The sequence below is a fragment of the Sceloporus occidentalis genome, unplaced genomic scaffold (assembly GCF_023333645.1).
Source record: "Sceloporus occidentalis isolate IW3139 unplaced genomic scaffold, rSceOcc1.0.p SCAF_64, whole genome shotgun sequence".
NCBI classification, from domain to species: Eukaryota; Metazoa; Chordata; class Lepidosauria; order Squamata; family Phrynosomatidae; genus Sceloporus; species Sceloporus occidentalis.
In genome coordinates this window covers 3,514,917-3,536,372 of record NW_028317044.1, presented here as the reverse complement: position 1 = coordinate 3,536,372, position 21,456 = coordinate 3,514,917, and the positions used below count along the sequence as shown (strand labels likewise).

Sequence of the window (21,456 nt, the reverse complement as noted above, 5' to 3'; positions counted from 1 at the left end):
TGTATTTGTTTTTGTTGCGTATGTGTTTTTGTTTAAAGTTTTAACAACAAGCTGGGGACTCATTTGGCCGACCTACGAAAGGATGGAAGGCTGAGTCAACCTTGGAGCCCCTGGGATCGAACTCACAACCTTGTGGCTTCAGGACTGGCTTCTGGGACTTGCAGTCCAGCAACGTCTAGAAAGCGGAACGATTCCCAAACCTCTCCTAGAGCAATGTTGCTTGATTTGAACAGCTTATGAGCTACACACTGAATGGGTTTCAACCTCTTTCGGTTTTGGAGAACTAGTTGGTGGAGGCCCTATTCCAGAAGAAAATTGATCCAAAGGCAAATACATAGAAAGGGTGGAAGGCTGAGTCAACCTTGGAGCCCCCTGGGATTGAACTCACAATCATAAAATCATAGAGGTGGAAGAGACCCCAAGGGCCATCCAGTCCAACCCCAATTTGTCATGCAGGAACTCTCAATCAAAGCATCCCCGACAGATGGCCATCCAGCCTCTGCTTAAAGTCCTCCCAGTAAGGAGACTTCATTACACTCCAAGGGAGTGTGTTCCACTGTCGAACAGCCCTTACTATCAGGAGTTCCTCCTACTATTAAGCTGGAATCTCTTTTCCTGGAGCTTGCATCCATTGTTCCATGTTCTATTCTCTGGAGCAGCAGAAAACAAGCTTGCTCCCTCCTCAATATGACATCCCTTCAAGTATTTAAACAGGGCTATCATATCACCTCTTAACCTTCTCTTCTCCAAACTAAACATCCCAGGTCCCCAAGGCATTCCTCATAGGTTTCCAGACCCTTTACCATTCTAGTTGCCCTCCATTGGACATGCTCCACTTTCTCCACATCCTTTTTGAATTGTGGCACCCAGAACTGGACACAATATTCCAAGTGGGGCCTGACCAAAGCAGAATAGAGTGGCGCTATTACTTCCCATGATCTAGACACTATACTTCTATTGATGCAGCCTAAAATTGCATTGGCCTTTTTAGCTGCCGCATCACACTGCTTCGGAGTGGTTAGTATCAGCTGAAGTATCTACAGTGATGGAGTTGGGCTGTCGTAGCTGCATCTGCCAAGGTAGGATCTCAGCCAACGTTTCCCAGCTCTGCTGCCATGACTCTACATATCATGAAGGATGCAAAGGACAAAGCAAACGATGCGCCTTCTCTACAGCATTCAGGACCCGTCATCTCCAGGAAATTGGACGTTCTCCAGCTGAAAGAAAGGTCAATATTGACAAGTGACAATCTGTTCCCTTCTGATTCGCATCGCAAATCCATCCATAACTGTCTGCCGTATCCATCATTTCCTCTGAAGGTCATCCAAAGACCTCAGGAAGGCAAGGGAGCGCTTGCACCTCATTATCGTGTTTCCTTTGTCCTTGCGCTCTCCCTCCTTGAGGCTCCAAGTCAGCAATTATTAATACCTTGATTTCCCCCCTCCTCCTTCCCTCCAGGTCACAGGCCAGATCTGAGCGAGGACAGACTGATGGATAATGTGATAATGAGCATCGGAATCGCTTGCAAGCAATGTGGATGTGTTTCCCGGGTGAGCAACGAGAATGAGAACCCAAGGGTTCACAAATCCAAGGTTATTTGCCATTCTACAATCATGCGGAACTTAGGAGCAAGCTGTGATGAGGAGAAGGTTAGAGAAAAGAAGGATTCCTTCTGGTTGCAATTTTGAGCAAAGAAGGAAGCATGGGTCAGATCAAAATCCATCATTTTGGCCCCCAAACCTGCTCTCGACTTATACATGAGGTCGACTTATAGTCGAGTATATATGGTATAACACAATCCAGGAAAAGACAGGCCATGTCCCTTGCCCTATACTTGTCCTGAGCTTTTAATACTTTGTACTGCATCTGAAAAAGTGGCTTTATAGCCACGAAAGCTCATGCTAAAATGCAAACCACTTAGTCTTAAAGGTGCTGCCTGGTTCCTATTTTTCCTCCCTCTTCTTGGTCCCATTTTAGGCTAGAGCTGGGATTTGGGGGAATTAGAGTCCAAAAAAGTACTTTTTCCGAGTAGGAGAAAGAACTGTCAGGCCACATTGGGAGCAAGGAGCATGCGTTCACATTGCGCCGTTCCTATTGCAGGTCCCTCTTCTCTCATTTAATTTTTGTTCCCGGTATTGGAGATTTTCATGGGGCGATTTATCGTCCCCTTGGCTTTCTCATCACAAGTTCCTTATTGCAACCCATATGGATAGGATTAGAAAGCCATCTAAGATTAGAAAGCCATGTAACGTATCACGTTGGCATGTTACCCTAAGCAGGCAAAATCGCTGCCCTTTCTTATTGGCATCAAGGCAGATTAAGTGCCGTTTTTACACTTTAGAGAGGACTGGGAGTTATTTCTTGGGATAAGAAGCGTATAAGGGAAAAGGACACCATTGCATTGCAAAAAGTGGAAATGCCATTTTCGGAGCAGGAGGCCTCAGCAACCAAAGCAATGCATGATTCTGGGCGACACCAGCTGGCAATGGTTTCCTCCTTGAACGGTTCCAGAGAAGCAGCTCATATTAAATTCATGAACAGCAAAAAACACACAGGAGGCATGTGTGTGCATGTGTGGGGAGATGCGCCGGAGGTCTAGGAAGTAAATGTTTCTTGGAGGGACTATGGCCCACCTTCCCAAAAGCCAAGGGAGATCCCAGAGGGTTTGATGGCGTGGGAAACAGAGCCTGCAGATCTCGGCTCTGCCACAAATCCATGCAGAAGCTATTCAAAGCGGTGGACCCTGGACCAGTGCCAGTCCCTGAGCTGTTGGTTGCTGGTCCCTGGCATCTTTCCATCGGGGGAAGCATTGCATCCTATGGGCACAAATGTAGTGATGGTCCCGGCTGGCACGCTGGCGACAAATAATTGCTAGTCCCCCACATGCCTGATGCGAAGCGTTGGCCAAAGTGCTCCCATATTGCACAGAAAGTACGTAAAGAGATCTTGTCGCACCTTGGAGACTGAAGAGTTTATCACACTGGGGCCAGTTTCAGCATTAAAGAGAGATTAAAGTGCATTTAAAGCATCCCACAAATCAAGCCAAATGGCTAGTAATTGTGCAAATGTTTATCACATGTAATTGCGCAAATAAAGCGATATCGGAAATTGATGATGCTAGCTTGTAGTTTAGTGCTTATTAGAATTGCTAAACCACCTAGTGCTCTTCCTTTCTTATTACTAGATGAGGCATTCACAGAACACGAGATAAAGTCATTTAACCATAGATTCTCTGTATACCATGCCTCTTGGAAAAGGAGAATATCCGCCTTAGTTATGAAGTTTATAAAGGAGTGGTATTGCTGTTTGTTAATCTATCCAGCAATGTTCCAGCAAAGTATATTAAGCTGGTAATCAGTGATACCAGAAATGCATTGTCGCCGAAACCCCGAAAGTGAAAAGATGCGTGTTAATGCTTCTTTGTGACCACTTTAATGGCGGGTTTTGTGCGACGTCGTGTGAAATCGTTTCGCGTAATTACACGAATTTCCCGGGATATTGACGGGATAAATTCCCAATCTCCTTTGTGTGATAAACTCCTCACTGAAAGAAAGAAGTTGGCAGCATGAGCCTTCGTAGACTTAACTCTACTCCCTCAGATGCATTTGGTGGAGTGGAAACCAGGGACACACATGTATGTGCCATTGGTATGTGAGAATGTCAATACAAATTCAAAATCCGTTGGGTACGGAAATGAAGGAGCAAGTCCAGTTTGAACAACGGCCATTAGTGAACATCATGCTGCCAACTTCTCTCTTTCAGTGAGTCTCAAAGGTACTATAAGGTCTCTCTACATAATGATTTCACAAAGTAATGGGGCTATATCTTTGAATTCCACAGAAACATTCACGGGATCAGCGCAATTTAGTGAGAAAGCCTTTTGCGTGATGACATTCAATCACGCTTTCTGGACGGGACAATGTCCTGATAAGCACAATTTTGTGTGAAAGTACTTTCCACAATTGTGTGATAAGCACAGAAGAAGTAATGTCCTGTAATAATATCCTATGACTTAAAGGTGTAAGCTTGTGATACCATGATGCATAAAGCAAACATGATGCATAAAGCATCAACCATAGTTGCACAGATTATGCCGTTCAAATCAGAAGTACATAGTCCAATAAAGGAGGGAAACATATATACAGTGGTCCCTCCATGTTTGTTGGGGTTAAGGTTGAAAGATGAATTTGGAAAAACCCCAAAGCTTCTGACAAAGAAGCCCCTTTGAACAAAGTCTTTTTATTCCTTCACTTGGGGAATAAAACAGCAGCGATGTGTCAGAGTTGTCATTGTGCGATAACTATCGCCAAAGACATTCCCCCCCAAGATCAAATCAAGGTTTAAAAGCCATGCGTAGCAATCTGCTAAATCTGCCCGCTAAAAGGAGAAATAAGAAAAATATAGGATGTTGAAATGGAAAAGCCATCCCTGGATGTTTTTTTAGAAGAAGCCCTCAAGCGATCGCTAGAAGTTTCACAGTGTTTTTGCTTCCTTACTAAAGGCACACCAGGAATGCTTCAACTTCATGTAGTATATCTATTTGTTTCTCTATCTATCTATCTATCTATCTATCTATCTATCTATCTATTTGAGAAATGGAAAACATATGGCCTTCCAGATGTTATTGGACTGCAGCTCCTTAGGCAGCAATACCGAACGGCGAGGAACGCTGGGAGCTAGAGTTCAACAACATCTGGAGGGCTGCATGATTCCTACCCTTGATCTATAAATAGTAATACAAACCACGAATATTTGAAGTTAAATTAAACAAGATGTTACTGCAATGGCCACAGGGCTGCTCTGATCAAAAAGAAGAGAGCTGGATCTAGATGGCTTTCAACGATATAAAAGTTCTAAGGGCATGTTCTGATATTGTAATTTGGGACAAAGCTCGCAGTCCTTTCTTCAGAAGGACCAGGTCCGAAGTTCCGGTTCAACCATCCAGCGAGTGGAAAATATAAATTGCAAAAAGCAAACCTTTTTGCCATTTTATATAAGAAACAGCATTTTCCTACAATGTCGTATATCATAGGACTTGAGCATCCATGGGAGGTCCTGGAACCCAACCCCAGAGGATACCAAGGGCCCACTGTCCTATGTCCTTTAAAATATCCTGCAAAGCCTTGTCATCTGAATAAAATTATTTGTATGTCGCATTTTGTACAGCATGCTTTACTAGAAACAATATTTGTGTGGTTTGGGAGTGTAATAGTCTTTGAGATCATGATCTAGTCATGATGGAGACCATGATTTCTTTAATCAGACTAATGGTCCATATGTTGGACCATTATTTAGAGATGGAGGGAAGCAAAGATGTTTTTGACCATTCTTTAGAGATGGAGAAGAAGGGAAGATATTTTGGACCATTCTTTAGGGATGGAGAAGAAGGAAAGATATTTTGGACCATTCTTTAGATGGAGAGGAAGGAAAGATATTTTGGACCTTCATGTAGGCCATTTTGGACCATTATTTAGAGTCTCTAAAAACTAGTTTTCCCAGGATTCCCTAGCACTGAACCAAGGCAGTTAAATCTGTCTCAAGATACATTATTTCTGCAGTGTGGTTTGAGACCATAGCTACTTTGTTTTAAGAGTGTAAGTTCAACAAAACTGTTTTTAAAAAGTAGCTGTAAAAGGGTTATTTAGGCCAAACTTCAGTTGTCCAGGTTATTGGACTTCAACTCCCAGAAGCCTCAACCTGCTTGGCCAATAGTGAGGAGCTCTGGGAGTTGAAGTCCAACACCTCTGAGAGGGCCCAATGTTTAGTCATCACTGAAGGGAAGGGCGGGGAATGTAGGCCCCGCCCATGTATGGGCAGAGCGACGCCCGCTCTGCTGAGGTCACCCTGGTTTCCCGGTCTCCCCTTTTGCCCACAATCAAGATGGCGTCCGAAAAGCCCCTGAGGCGGTGAGGTGGGCGGGACCAGCGTACAGGCGGGAAGCGGCCAAGATGGCGGCGGTTGCCATGGAGGCCTCAGGACCAGAGCAGTCCTCTCAGAAAGAGAAGGCCGCAGCGGGGCCTAATGGCGGCCATTACGAGTTGCCCTGGTGAGGAAAAGAGGCATTGGCGGCTGTTTGGGGGGGAGCAGGAGGCGTTTAATAAGGATTCAGAGCAATATGGCGGAGTTGGTGGAGTTTCGGGTCGTTTCTCACACAGAGCGGCCCTTATATAGGCGCTTTCTATGGAATATTCCCAAATTCTGGCAGTAAACATCCTTCCTGCAAAGCATAGATAGCCAAATAGTTGTTTCTTTTATTAAAATTCAAGGAGATCTCATTTTCTCCTATAAAACATTCAACACACTGCAGATATAATCCAGTTTGAGACCGCTTTAACTTCCCTGGGGGATTCTGGGAATTGTAGTCTCTCGTGGCACTGGCAGAGCTCTCTGGCACAGAAAATGTCTCAGAAAATTAGAGTTCCCAGAATTCCATAGTATATTGAGCCATAGAAGTTAAAGGTCCGAAACACACAGCAGAAATATAATCCAGTTTGAGACTGCTTCAGCTGCCTTGGGAATCCTGGGAATTGTAGTTTGTTGTGGATGCGTTGTGGCTCAACGTGTCACAAGACAAAATGGCTCTGGTGCCACAAAAAAAGTACAATTCCCAGGATTCCCTAGCACTGAGCCAGGGCAGTTAAAGCGGTCTCAAACTGGGTTATTTCTGCAGTGGGTTTGAGCACTTGATGGTGTCCGCATGGGCAGCACTTTAACCGCCATGGCCCAAGGCTAGGGAATTCTGGGTATTGCAATTCATTCTGGTACCAGAGCATTGTAACTTGTATGTTCATTAGAGCTGGTTTATGTAAATAGTCCCCCGGAGCCGTACAGATGGCTAGAAATGACCCACCGCCCCAAATCCAGAAGTGGATTCCCCATTCCTAGGCGTCTTCTTATTTCTTGATTGCAGTCTCCAATCCCAAGTATGGAAAGCCTTTCGCTCTTGATTTCCTCATCCCTGTTAGGACTGTATCTCCCATCAGCCCTTACTTGCATAGCCAGTGGGGTGGACTGCTGGGAAAGGGAACTAGGAGTCTAAGTAGACCACAAGTTGAACCTGAGTCAACAGTGTGATGCAGCAGCTAAAAAGGCCAATGCGATTCTAGGCTGCATCAATAGAGGTACAGTGTCTAGATCAAGGGAAGTAATAGTGCCACTCTATTCTGCTCTGGTCAGGCCCCACCTGGAATATTGTGTCCCGTTCTGGGCAACACAATTCAAAAAAGATGTTGAGAAAGTGGAGCCATGTGTCCAAAGGAGGGCGAATAAAATGGTGAAGGGTCTGGAAACCATGTCCTATGAGGAACGACTCAGGGAGCTGGGGGTGTTTAGCCTGGAGAAGAGAAGGTTAAGAGGTGATATGATGACAGCCCTGTTTAAATATTTGAAGGGATGTCATATTGAGGAGGGAGCAAGCTTGTTTTCTGCTGCTCCAGAGACTAGGACCCGGAGCAATGGATGCAAGCTGCAGGGAAGAGATTCCAGCTCAACATTAGGAGGAACTTCCTGACAGTAAGGCTATTCAACAGTGGAAGATGCCATCTCAAAGTCTCCTGGAGGTCTTTAAGCAGAGGCTGGATGGCCATCTGTCAGGGATGCTTTGATTGAGAGTTCCTGCATGGCAGAATGGGGTTGGACTGGATGGCCCTTGTCGTCTCTTCCAAGTCTATGATTCTATGAATTTCAGTTCAATACATCTGGAGGGCTATGCTTTGGCTGCCCCTTGATAACCGATTCGCAGAATTGACCAGTATGTGTTGGCGATTCTGTAACCTACAGTGTATCAGTTCTATCCCCACATGAATATACGCCAATATACACCAAATAGACTGGGAAGGCTACAGGTGAATACTTACTTTTGCATTGGAGAGCTCCGCTTGTAACCTAAGACTGGCCTGTCCTCCTCATTGATTGCACAGATATTAGAACAATTTGATAATGTACTTAAAGATTATATATACGTGCTAAAATACAACACTCCATAATTGATTTTCTTCCTTTTTCCAATTTATTCCAATTTTTCAAAAAAGAACAAAACTGCTTCAGCCAAAAAAACCCAGAATTTCCCCATTTCTTTCTGTTTTCTTTCCAGGCCGTCACATCTCTAGTTGGAAGAGACCCCAAGGGCCATCCAGTCCAACTCCCTGCCATGCAGTAATTCACACTCCATCCCCGACAGATGGCCATCCAGCCTCTGTTTAGAAACCTCCAAAGACGGAGAGTCCACCACTCTCCGAGGCAGCGTCTTCCACTGTCATACCAATCGCACCTAGATAGACTTCCAGTCTTCCTGAGTGTGATTTCTTTCCCACTTCAGGAAAGAGATTTTAATCTCTTTTGTATAATTTTTTGGCACAGGGTTGAAAAGTACAGGCCTATGAAGCTGTCGGAAATAGTTGGGAATGAAGACACTGTTAGCAGACTGGAGGTAAGAGCATCACTTCCCTTATTAAAAAACTGCCATTTCAGGGTTTTGTATTTTCCTAAGAGAGCTTGTTCAAGAGTAGGGTCCAAAACACACTGCAGAAATCATCCACTTCGAGACCACTTTAATTGCGCTAGGAAATCCTGAGAACTGTAGTTTATTATGGTACCAGAGCTCTCTGACAGAGGAGGCTAGATGTCTCACAAAACTACAGCTCCCAGGATTCCCTAGCACTGAGCCAGGGCAGTAAAAGCATTCTCAAGCTGTATTATTTCTGCAATGTGTTTTGGACTAATGTCAGCCTTTTAAATAAGCACACAGAAGTTACTGAAGCACTAAAGAAGTCACTTACTGCTTTGTTGAGTCTGGCAGAGATGGCTAGCTGGGTTTCTAGGGCCATGGCGCTTCGTTCCTCTTCCGCCAATCCAGGTGCGCACACTTCAGACATTACATCAAAATTCAGTTTCTGGCTTGAAATAAACTTGGTTCTAAGCAGCTGAGAAGAACGCATACCTTTGTAGCGGCTTTTGCAGGTGTCGGGGTCACCTGGCAGTCTCCGTTAGGTCCACACATTGTCGGAAATGAGATGGCAAGAAGAGAGCATGTTTTTACCTGTGATGTTCCACCTGTGGGATTCCCTCCCCTTCCCCTTCCTCCAGGAGAGCTATCTTGTGGTTCTTTCATTAACCTTATTTTAAAAGCAAATTATTGATCATTTTCACATGAAAACTTGAATCTCTAAACACATAACAAATCTAAAACATTAAACACAAGCTTAAGGAGGCACATTTCGGATGTGTATTTATCCATGGTTGATAGCGATTTCACCTTCTTCCCTTCCTCTCCTTATTCATTTCCCTTTCCTTCTTTTTCTCCTCCCCTTCTCCTCCTTTTCCTTATCCTCTTCCCCTTCTTTTCCACATCTATCCACCCCTCTTCTTTCCCTTTTTCCTCTCCGTTCCTTCTCCTCTCCTTCCTTCTATCCCTCTTAAGTCCCCATCTTAACCTCTACCTGTCATTAACTCTTTGAACTATCCATCTTAACCTCTTGATGAACCTTTTGATGCCATGTGAAAATGTCTCTTTTCCCAGGTCACACAAAACTCCATACAGTGTTAAGGGAGCACCCTCCTCATGCGGTGGGCCTTCCTCTTCCTCTGCACACCCTTCATCCACACAGATCGATTCCAGAAGCTCTGGAGCGCATTGGGGCCTGGAGAGGACTCTGCCAATATACTATTTCTTTATTGGCCTGTGTGCTGTATTTTTGTTGACATGGGTTGTGTAAATACTGTATATGATAAGGAGTATTATTTAATAGTCCCGACTAATATGTGATTTACATTCACCAGAGTTTAGATCTCAGAACGATATGAGTTTCTCAGCATGGCGCAACTTCATCTTGTCGGTTTTTGATGTCCATGTGGCCAGTGTTCCATCTTTCCTTCCGTCTCCATCGTACAGCCTCCTCCAGAGGCAAAGCAAGGACATGAATTCTATACTTGAAATACATTTAAGAACATGTTTATAGTTGTGCTTGGGCCATGCCTGCTCAGTAAGGGTTCCCTAAGGCTACGAATCTCAAACTTCCAGATGGCTTGAACTTTAACCACTAGCCCCCCTGCGGCCAATGGTCAAAAAGTCTGGGAAGTGAAGTTCAAAACATGTGGAAGTCCAGAAGGTGAGATAGGGCTCTTTGTCCTTCTTTGTCAGCCCCTGGCAGGCTGGGAACATTTTTAAAACATTAATTATTATTATTATTATTATTATTATTATTATTATTATTATTTTGACATGCTAATCACTTTTATGCGCTTTTTAAACAAGGCTGCTTATGTGGGGTTGTTAGGGAGGAATAGAAATACTGACAGAAGATGGAGCTGTTAGAGCAGTGGTTCTCAACCTTTGGGCCTCCAGATGTTTTGGACTTCAATTCCCAGAAGTCCCAGTCAGTATGTTCATTGTTCAGGAATTCTGGGAGTTGAAGTCTCAAAAATCTAGAGGACCAAAGGTTGAGAACCACTGTGTTAGAGGTATAAAAATTGAGGACATAGTTTTGAAATTCTTCACTCTGCAAAGATATCTCTAAACATTTCTAAGTTCAGCGGTGTGTCTGTCTATTTCTACAGATTTTCATTTTTTTTCTTTCCCTTCTAGGTTTTTGCAAGGGAAGGAAATGTCCCAAATATTATTATTGCAGTAAGTATTGATAAAACCAACAGATTATCTGCTTGTGGTGAGCATTTAATTTCAAAGCTGAGCAAGCCTTAAACATTGAGTCACTGGCAAGTCGACGAGGGTCACGGTGAGGATGAACGTAGCACTAGGTGTATGGTTCATAGAATCATAGAGTTGGAAGAGACCACAAGGACCATCCAGTCCAACCCCATTCTGCCATGCAGGAAATCCAGATCAAAGCATCCCCGACAGATGGCCATCCAGCCTCCGTTTGAAGACCTCCAAGGAGGGAGACTCCACTACACTCCGAGGGACAGCACTAGATGCCTACAGTTACGATTTTAAAAATCATCCTGCTCTATAACTGCAAGAATTTTTAGGGTGGCTCATAGCCCTAAATTTATGATTTACAAATTGCGTTCTGCGTGTTCTGGTGGAAACTCTGAAGCAACAGAGACCAAAATGGTTTATTTTAATTGTTGCATAATGTGAATAGTTTTTAAAACTGTTCTGAAATAAAGGGAAATATAGGTAAAAAATTTAAATAAAGCATGTTGGGTATGCTTTTACTGAGAGTCCCTGCATGGCATGGGGTTGGACTGGATGGCCCTTGGGGGTCTATTCTATGATTCTACAAAATTGCAAAAGGCCAAGAGAAGTGTGCATGTGGGGTTTATGATACATTGGCATGACAGTAACCTTTGGTAATTTTTTCATGTTAAGGGTCCGCCAGGAACGGGTAAAACCACCAGTATCCTCTGCCTGGCACGAGCTCTTCTGGGCCCTGCGTTGAAGGATGCTGTTCTGGAGCTTAATGCGTCAAACGACAGGTCAGTTAAAAGCGCTGCAGCAGACATTGGATTGGGCTATTCTGCTCACTGGGGCTGGTAGGGTTTCCCAAGTTATGGATGTTTTTGCTGCGGAACCAGACTAAGGCCTGTTCCAGACTGCCAAAATAAAGCTGCTTGGGGTCTCATTGGAGGTATGCTGTTTAAACGATGCATGCATCCTAAGAATCCTGAAGCTGGACCAAAGCTGCACTCCGGTGCTTAGGAATGGAGTGTGGCTTTGGCGCAACCTCCGGACTCTTAGGACCCATGCATCATTTAAATAGCATACCTCCAAAGAGACCCGAAGCAGCTTTATTTTGGCAGTCTGGAACAGGCCTCTGTGTGCCAGACAGCTGCTGAGGTGACATGGTGGAGGATCTTTCAGAGACAACAATCATGGTTTGATTTGGATTTCCTGCATGGCAGGGGGTTGGATGGCCCCTGTGGTCTCTTCCAACTCTATGATTCTGTGACTCTTTAGATAACTCTTGTTAGTACAGTGGAGAGAGAGATGAACCATTTCTGTATACTGTATCTCTTTTCTTCAAAACCCTACAATGAGACAATCCAAAATGAAACGTTTAGTATAGGAAGCCACAGCTGCCCTGAGTTTGCAAGACCTGCGTAGGGCTGTTGTTGAAGCCGCCCCGGTTGTCCAGGGCAGCAGGATATAAATAACATATTTATTTATTTATGATAGTTTTTGGAGGTCTCCATTCATAGAGTTTCCATAAGCCAAAACCAACCTCAGAGCAAATAACAACAAGCAGCTCTTGTTTAGACTTACTTGCAAATCTGGTGATCCACTGAGTGAATAAAAATGGCTGAACTTTCTGCTTTTAGGGGCATTGATGTTGTGAGGAACAAAATCAAGATGTTTGCTCAGCAGAAGGTCACTCTTCCAAAAGGCCGGCATAAGATCATCATCTTGGACGAAGCAGACAGGTGTGTGTCTCTGTGTCCTAATCCTATTTGACTAATATTTGCCGGGTTATGTCCTCCATCACCAAGGTGAGTGATAGAATTACATTACAAAAACACACCATCGTTCAGAAATCACAGGAGGAGGCAGCTGTTACCATAACCAGCCCATGGTGGATAAAAATCTGATTTAATTGTTTAAAAATAACATTAAAATGTGTGTATTTCAGTTCACTTTTTCCATATAAAGCTTTGAATGTATTTGAGTACAGTCGACCCTTCTTATACACGGATTCAAGCATCCACGGTTTGAAAATGTTCCAAAAAAGTATACATTTCAGATATCAAACCTTGATTTTCCATTTTTTATAAGGGACGCCATTTTGCTATGTCGTTATATTTAATGGGACTTGAGTATCCTTGGATTTTGTTATCCACGGGGGGATCTTAGAACCAAACCCCAGCGTATAATGAGGAGCCACTGTATAACATTTAACTCATATATGCAAACCAGGTAACGTTATTGATCTTCAGCTCTGCTTTTCCTGCAAAATCCAAGCACTGCTCATTTCTGCACTCTTTAAATAAGGGAAAGAAGTCTGTTTCAATAGAAGTTCCTACATGTCAAGCTAATTTGGATAACTGGGTGAATTTTGCTTCTCTAGATCTTTTATGTTCCCTTTGGAGACACCCCCTCCCCCAAATTAAATGCCTACTGATAGCTACCAGATAAATAGCAAAACTCATGTGGAATATGGCATTCTGCTGGTGTCAGTGGCTAAATTATCTTGCCTTCCTCACACAATCCATATCTTCCCTAGCATGACAGATGGAGCCCAGCAAGCCCTGAGACGGACGATGGAGATCTATTCCAAAACAACGCGCTTTGCTCTTGCTTGCAATGCTTCTGACAAAATCATAGGTAAGACCTTTCATCCTCTTGGGAATGGAAAGGCATGTGAGTCTCTTTCAGTGATCAGTTATTTACTTACTTACTTATGGTATTTATGCCCCACCCTTCATCCCTAAAGGCTATCAGAGCGGCTTACAATTATTATTTTCAATTAGACGGTTCCCTGCCCTCAGGCTTACAATCTAAAAGACACGACACAAAAGGGGAAGGGAATGGTGTTGGGAAAGGGCATGAAGTCCAGTGGTTCTTCTCTCCCTCTGAGGCCTGGACCAAGACAGATGGACTGGAGGGAGGGTTCTTCTTCTTCAGGCTAGCCCTGATGGAGCTGGGTCTGCCTGGTCACTCCCTCACAGGCCGAAGGATGACAGTTACCATGGAGGGAGGGCTCTTCTTCTTCAGGCTAGCCCTGGGGGAGCTGGGCCTGCCTGGTCACTCCCTCACAGGCCGAAGGATGACAGTTATCATGGAGGGAGGGCTCTTCTTCTTCAGGCTAGCCCTGGGGGAGCTGGGCCTGCCTGGTCACTCCCTCACAGGCCGAAGGATGACAGTTACCATGGAGGGAGGGCTCTTCTTCTTCAGGCTAGCCCTGGGGGAGCTGGGCCTGCCTAGTCACTCCCTCACAGGCCGAAGGATGACAGTTATCATGGAGGGAGGGCTCTTCTTCTTCAGGCTAGCCCTGGGGGAGCTGGGCCTGCCTGGTCACTCCCTCACAGGCCGAAGGATGACAGTTACCATGGAGGGAGGGCTCTTCTTCTTCAGGCTAGCCCTGGGGGAGCTGGGCCTGCCTGGTCACTCCCTCACAGGCCGAAGGATGACAGTTATCATGGAGGGAGGGAGTTTTTCATTTCCAGTCTGCAAAATCTTGACGGGGGTGAGGATGACAAAGAAGTCAAAAGCTTAAATGTTATCATGAGATCATCCTATATTTCAGTTAATTGCTGAAAGGTAAGTCAGCATTCAAGGAAATACCATTGTTTCAGTGGGTCTACTCTGCTTGGGATTGGCAATTGGATATAGGACAACAATGTTGGAAATTGATCTGAAAATACAAGTATCTTGTTTCTTGCACAGCTTCCGTTCAAACCGTTGAAGTGTTTCTCTTGAAGAGATCTGATTATGGTGTTTTCATCTTGAACATCATAATGCTGTGCTTGGTTGCAAGTTTTTGTTTGTTTCACCTTTAAGGCTCCTGATATCCAAAGTTCTCTGAGTAGTGTTCTGTCTGTTAAAAATATAGCAATAATACAGTAAAACAGAATATAGAAGCATAATGTAAAACCAAGACAGAAATAGCCACAGTGAATAAAGCATGCATGCAATTGGGATAAGGGAGACACAAACAAATCAGGTTTTATAGAAAGAATTGCCTGTTTATTTCTAAAACCTCGGATGGATGGATGGATGGATGGTAATTAAATAAAAGGATAAAAGTGCAACAGTAGAGAATAATTAAACAATTCTTGGAAATGTTTGCTTTTTCCTTTTGTCTTTTCCTAAGATGAAATTTAAATCACAAAAGTACAAAGGGAAGATAAAAAAATATCAGGACAGAAGGGAAGTGAATAAAGAACAACTTTAGATTCTATGATTCTAAGAAAAATGAAATATAAAAATCAACATATTCTATCGTGTGCATATGCCACTAAACCCCACATGATTTATCCAAATAAAAGAACTTTCTAGAGATTGCAGTGCATAGTGCAGGATATTAAGAATCACTATTATTATTATTATTATTATTATTATTATTATTATACAGATTGAGTCTCCTTTATCCAGAAATCCAAAATATCCCAAAATCATCCTCCTTTGCTTTCTGATGGTATATAAACTTTGTTTTATGCAGAAAATTATTTAAAAATGATTGAGTATAACATTACATTCAGATACGTATATAAGGTGTGTATAACATTGAGTCAGGCCAGTAAAAGTCATCTCAAACTGGATTATTTCTGCATCACAGTCTCAGAGAATAAAGAGGTCTGCACCAGAAAGGCAAGCATCTCTGGGGAGGAAATGTCACTGACATGGTGTCACCGCACATAATAAAATGAGCAACACAAGTACGTGTCGATCACAAAACATATAACCGGCAAGATAATTAAACCGAAAGAAAAGAAAAACTCAGGGAATCTTCTGCCAGTCGGTGTAGACAGTATGGAGCTACATGAGCCAACGTTCTGACATGTAAAAGGCAGCTTCTTGTGCACCTAAACAGGCTGTCTCCTCCCTCTCTCTAGAACCCATCCAGTCCCGTTGTGCAGTGCTCCGCTACACCAAACTGACAGACGCTCAGGTCCTTGCGAGGCTCATGAAAATTGTCGAGAAGGAGAATGTGCAGTATACAGATGATGGACTGGAAGCCATTATCTTCACAGCCCAGGGAGACATGAGGCAGGTGGGTAGAAAAGCAAAAGCCAAACATGTAGACGCTTCTGCAGTTTTGTATTTTAAATCAGCCCATGAAGTGGGGAATTCCATCCTCTGTTCTGCAGTGTGCTCTGGTTAAGCTGTGTGGTTTTGCAGTTATTAGTTCCCAAGGCCCTTTGGTTAGGTAAAACTTAGCATTGGCCCTAGCCAGAGGATACACAGGTTTTGCAGAAGCCTTGTGGCTTGCACTGTTGACAAGCAGCGCAGCAGGGTTGCTGCTGTGGTCAAAACCTAAAGAGAGGGCTTTACAAGAAAGTAAGAAAACTGACAACGTTGGGTTCAGTCTTCATAGAATATGAGTTGGAAGAGCCCACAAGGGCCATCCAGTCCAACCCCCTGCCATGCAGGAAATCTCAATCAAAGTATCCCCGACAGATAGCTATCCAGCCTCTGCTTAAAGACCTCCAAGGAATGAGACTCCACTTGCTTCTTTCTAAACCAGAGGTCCACAGTGCTTTTGGATGTGATGCTGTTAGCGGAGTCAGGGTCCACACACCCATTTGCACTCACATGTATCTAAGATGTAGCTACTCTAGGCAACGATAACGCTTGGATGCTGCTTTCATTGCCAAAGTTTCATCCGGAATGAGGTCTGTAGTCTTGAGAGATACTTGGACCTCTATGCTAAAGAGTTCTAGTGCCATAATCCAGGGGAATGGCCTAGATCAGTGGTTCCCAAACTTTGATCCTCTAGATGTTTTGGTATTCAACTCCCAGAATTCTTGATTATTGACCAACTGGATAGGGCTTCTGGGAGCTGAAGTCCAAAACACCTGGAGGACCAAAGTTTGGGAAACACTGGCCTAGATCATTCGAAGAGGCAAGATCATTCACAAATCCCATGATTCTCTAGGATGGAGCCATGGCAGTTAAAGTGGTATCAAATGGATGTAGTTGTGCAATGTGGATCCACCTGTAGGACACTTTACAGTTGAGGAAAGATGAAGGATTTCAGGGAAAGGGCTTGGAAGCCTTCTTTTGCCCATTTAGGGAGAGGAAATAAGAAGGGGAAGAAACCCAGAGGGCACACATGGGAGGTTAGTCATGGAGAGCCCCTTATCTGAGGTGGGATCATTGAAGAATGCAGTTCTGTTTTTCATTTCAGCTCAGTGGCATTAAGAAAGCCTTATCTCACTCACTGTAGTCTTAAAAAAGTATCAGCTCATGACAGCAAAGCTTGCCTGAACTCAGCAATTACTGAGCTTCTATTCATCTTCACTCTATTCTGCTTTGGTCAGGCCTCACCTGGAATACTGTGTCCAGTTCTGGGCACCACCATTTAAAAAGGATGTTGAGAAACTGGAGCATGTCCAAAGGAGGGCAACTAAAATGGTGAAGGGTGTGGAAACCATGCCCTATGAGGAACAACTCAGGGAGCTGGGGATGTTTAGTCTGGAGAAGAGAAGGTTAAGTGATATGATAACCCTGTTTAAATATTTGAAGGGATGTCATATCGAAGAGGGAGGCAAGCTTGTTTTCTGCTGCTCTAGAGAACAAGACCAAGAGCAGTGGATACAAGCTACAGAAAAAGAGATTCCAGCTCAACATTAGGAAGAACTTCCTGACAGTAAGAGCTGTTTGACAGTGGAAGACATTCCCTCAGAGTGTAGTGTAGTCTCTTCCTTGGAGGTCTTTAAGCAGAGGCTGGATGGCTATCTGTCGGGGATGCTTTGATTGAGAGTTCCTGCATGGCAGAATGGGGTTGGACTGGATGGCCCTTGGGGTCTCTTCCAGTCCTATGATTCTATGATTCAACAGCTGCCTGGCTCATCCGCCTTCTCCTAGTGACCTGAATTGAGGAAAGCATTAAAGTGCTCAGTGATTGCAGTGTGTCACTCAGATGTGTCTTGCCACCACTGGTGCTGCCTTTCTATCCTGCAAAAGGCCAAGTGTAGTATAAGCATTACCCAAGCAGAACTCTGCTGCCGTTCCATGCTGGTCGCCCACCAGATTTTCTGCTATAGTCCGCCTGAACAGCTGTGGCTGGCGAAGGGCAGGGGTGGACTGGCGAAGTGTCTGGCAATAACCACTCTCAGGCCAATGATAGCTTCTGCGAGGATGCTCCTCATTTTCCTCCAGCCATGGAATGGACATTTGAGTCCTGATCGCAGCTTTGGTAATTGAGGAAGGTGGACGAGGATATAAGTAAGTAGGTAAAGAAATATCAACCTCCACATAGATGACAAAAAAGGATTCATGGTCCTAAAGTAGACTTAAACCTGCATATGTCACTAACAGGAAGCCAGCCGAAAAGTCTTGTCTCTCTGAGAGTCTTGTATCTGCCATTTATCTGTTCTAAAAACCACCTTACTCTTTCAACAGGCACTGAACAACTTGCAGTCCACCCATTCTGGATTTGGTTTTGTAAACAGCGAGAATGTGTTCAAGGTTAGTAAAGCCTTTCTCTCTTTGGAGCTTGACGAAAGGCAAAATAAAGTGTGCTATGTGCACAAGCTGGAATGTTGGTTCAGGCTGGAAAGGCTGGCACTGTCAAATTATCTTTTTCTTCTCAGTTTTGTTGTTGTTGTTAACTGCTGTCAGGTTTGTTTTCTTAATTTTAAACTGGAAACTTGCCTTTGCACTTTCTTCTTTGACTTTCTTCAATAGCTGTTCCAAGTCGTTGCTATTTTCGGCTAGTCATATGGTGTCATCTGCATATCTTAAATTGCGGATGTTCCTTCCTTCAATTTTCATGCCTCTTTCTGCGTCTCTTCCCGCTTTATGTATGATAGGTTCAGTGTACAAGTTAAGTTGATAATTTGCAAAAAAGACAAACCATGTATTGTTGTCAAGCCAGGAACATATCTTATATCCGTGCATTTCATTTTTTTCCTCCCTAAGTGTAGTCCCTTACATTTCTCCCCACTGAAATTCACTTTGTTAGTTTTGGCCCAGCTTTCTAATCTATTAAGACCATTTTGAATTTTGATCTTATCCTCTGGGGTATTAGCTACCCCTCCTAATTTGGCTCCCAATTTGATAAGCATTCCCTCTATTCCTTCATCCAAGTGTTTCATTCCTTTAGTTCACTCATCTCAAATATCAGTTGTTAATCTGTGGTGTAGATGGTTTTTACTGCAAGGATGATTATCATCTTGCTCAGTTTATATTTTTCAAGCTGTTGGGGGATCTTGGCTAACTAGTAGGTTCTGTCCTTTGCTGCAGGTATGTGATGAGCCCCATCCCTTGCTGGTGAAGGAGATGCTTGGGCACTGTGTCAGCGCAAATATCGATGAAGCTTACAAGGTGGGTGTGTGAGAAGAATTGCTCGTTCCTTGTCCCCTTTTGTTTTCTGGCCAGGATAAAAGGGCAAACGTTTTAGTCCATTGGGGAACAAGGATGCAAGCTGCAGGACTGATGGAAGTTGTAGACTGACAACATTTGAAGAACTATTCTTGCACTAACACTTTTGCATTCTTCCAAAAAGCAAGGGCCTCGCCCAGAGAGCAATGTTGTCACCAGTCACACCAGTGATAGAGATACCAGTTGAAAGGCATTGCTTTTGGGGGCTTCAGCTTTTATCTTGTGCCACTGTTAAACTGTCTGCATTTGCTTGATCTTGAACCTAATGTTTATGAATGGCTATGTTCGTGCTGCTGTTACCTTGCTCTTTTGATTTGTGTTGTGAGTTGGAACATGGCTTTCTATTCTTTCTTCACCCAGATTCTGGCCCATTTGTGGAAGCTTGGCTACTCACCTGAAGACATCATTGGCAACATTTTCAGAGTGTGCAAAACCTTCCAGATGGCCGAGTATCTGAAGCTGGAATTTATTAAGGTTGGTTGGTGTCTAAGTGGCATTGGGTTGTACCAGCTAAGTGAGAGAATTTGCTTGACACATGCATGTATGTTGCTTAGTTATTCTACACCCATTTTGCTTAAGGTAAGTAGAAGCCTCTTCCTCACAATGGTAAAGAAAACAGAACGCAGTGTGACTGAAATGTGTGGGAAACCACATTCACATATATATGTACTGCAGTTTGTTATCTTGCCATAAGAAAAGGTAAAACCGGGTGTATGAATCAGAAGAGCGGGGATCTGGCATAAGAGTGACGGCCACAGGTAATAAGGTAGAACTAAAATCATCAGGAGATTTTAGCTTAAAGATCTTACTGTCAGTAGCTGAGGGACTAAACAGATGGAGAGGAAAATCCAGGATGATCCTGTTTTTTCCTGAACCGATTGAAAACACTACTGTCTGCACAGCGTGCATCCAAGCTGGACCGAACACCCAGGGGCAGTCCCACATCATATGGTGTCAAACCGCATATCTTGGCTTGGTGGTTTTTTTGGCCTCCTTCCAATGCGTGCACACCATCGCACAAACACACCACCAGAGACTGGCATAACCTTCCTCTTCCTGCCCAGCTGCCGTCTCATTGGATGCCCCTTGTCACTGGTCACACAGTCGCATGAGCGATACACTTGCAGTACAGTGTATTGGTGCATCCAGTGACACAAAGCACAATCATGGCAGCCCCTCATACATGCCCACTTTACCCCCTCCACCCCATTGGACGTTGTATGTTTGTGTATGTTTTAATTACATCCATTGCATTATTGGTGACCTGCTTTGTTTGTCATACTTTCACATTGTGGACTGTGTGACAGCTTAGTGATGTGATGGGTCAATGGTACAGCAGGCCATTCCTGCGCCTGTATGCTCAAACATAAAAAAGTATGGCAAGCAATGGCGCCATGGCTGCGTCTCATTGATCCTAGGGCACATGCTTCCATATACTGCCTGGGCATTACCACACTTGTGCTGCTTATATGTTGGCATTAAATCAGAGTATCTGAGCTTCTTTTTGCTCCATTTTTTAGTCCCAAAGTCGGTTTCCACCCAGTTTGGCCACATATGTCATTTTGAAGTACTTTATTTTGCCAGTGTGGACAACTAGGCTTTAGAGGAGACATTTTAACATCCTGAATGGCAAAAAGCCTTCATGAAAGTAGGGAAACTACCAAATAGTGGTATAATGGAGAGGGAGAGGCTTCTAACTGAGGAAGACTGGAGGGCCAGATTCGGCCCCAGGACTTGAGATTTTGCACTCCCTGATCTGTGCTTTTTGTTTTCTTTGTACGGTTAGGAAATTGGCTATACTCACATGAAGATAGCAGAGGGAGTGAACTCACTCTTACAAATGGCAGGCCTGCTAGCTCGGCTCTGTCAAAAGACAGCTGCCCCTGCAGCAAGCTGAGAAGCAAAATGGTGGCCTGGGTTTGTAAGGAAGAGATCCGGTGGGCCAGTTCCAGATGTGATGGATTTGGATACAGCTGTCAAACCTCTTTTATGCTTTAATGGACCTGTAGATTTTAGGAAACATTTTGTGCTAAATAAAGTTTGATACAGAAATGGCAGGTGCCTTGTTTCACTGTGGCAACAGGAATTTCACAATTAATAAATGCCTCTTTGTTTCTCTTCCCCTTAAAACTTACACTGTCAAGATTCTAATGTCCCTTTTTAAAAATGTTATATCTATTAGTTGTGCTCTGAGTAAGGCATTATTACTTCTAGAAAAGGTATGGATCTGGTGCTAAGGAGATTTCATCAAGAGGTGTCCCACAGACATTAGGGAAGGCATCGGAAGCTGAATTCTCCCCTGAAATATATTAAATGATCTCCCCAAGCTTTAAGGGCTCATCTAGAAGAACCATATAATATCCACTAAAGAAACCCAAGCTTACATGTAATGAACATGGAAATTCTCTTGTACACAACTTTTAGAAATGCAAGCATTCTGCCCTCTCCTGCTGTGA

At 43.8% G+C, this 21,456-nt stretch overlaps 1 protein-coding gene across 2 annotated transcripts; it reads left to right on the top strand.

Moving 5' to 3' along the window:
- The first annotated feature begins 1,451 nt into the window (after positions 1-1,451).
- Positions 1,452-21,057, top strand: LOC149287136 (replication factor C subunit 2). 2 transcript variants are annotated; one of them, XM_089493409.1, is made up of 11 exons: positions 1,452-1,550; positions 8,359-8,428; positions 10,583-10,624; positions 11,327-11,433; positions 12,277-12,378; positions 13,176-13,276; positions 15,508-15,665; positions 18,020-18,085; positions 18,863-18,943; positions 19,361-19,474; positions 20,787-21,057. In XM_089493409.1, the coding sequence occupies exons 2-11, from the start codon at positions 8,378-8,380 to the stop codon at positions 20,895-20,897; spliced, it is 933 nt and encodes a 310-aa protein (XP_089349535.1). In that variant the 5' UTR covers positions 1,452-1,550; positions 8,359-8,377; the 3' UTR covers positions 20,898-21,057. The 2 variants fall into 2 exon arrangements, with proteins under 2 accessions (XP_089349535.1, XP_089349534.1); XM_089493408.1 differs by lacking the exon at positions 1,452-1,550 and adding an exon at positions 5,886-6,046.
- The last annotated feature ends 399 nt before the right edge of the window (positions 21,058-21,456 follow it).

What these genes read in the sequence shown, in the direction of transcription:
- LOC149287136 (XM_089493408.1), top strand. Translation starts at nt 5,949, where the DNA reads ATGGCGGCGGTTGCCATGGAGGCCTCAGGACCAGAGCAGTCCTCTCAG. An exon ending in ACACTGTTAGCAGACTGGAG is followed by an intron (nt 8,429 to 10,582) that starts GTAAGAGCATCA and finishes TTTCCCTTCTAG; the next exon opens with GTTTTTGCAAGGGAAGGAAA. An exon ending in ATATCGATGAAGCTTACAAG is followed by an intron (nt 18,944 to 19,360) that starts GTGGGTGTGTGA and finishes TTCTTCACCCAG; the next exon opens with ATTCTGGCCCATTTGTGGAA.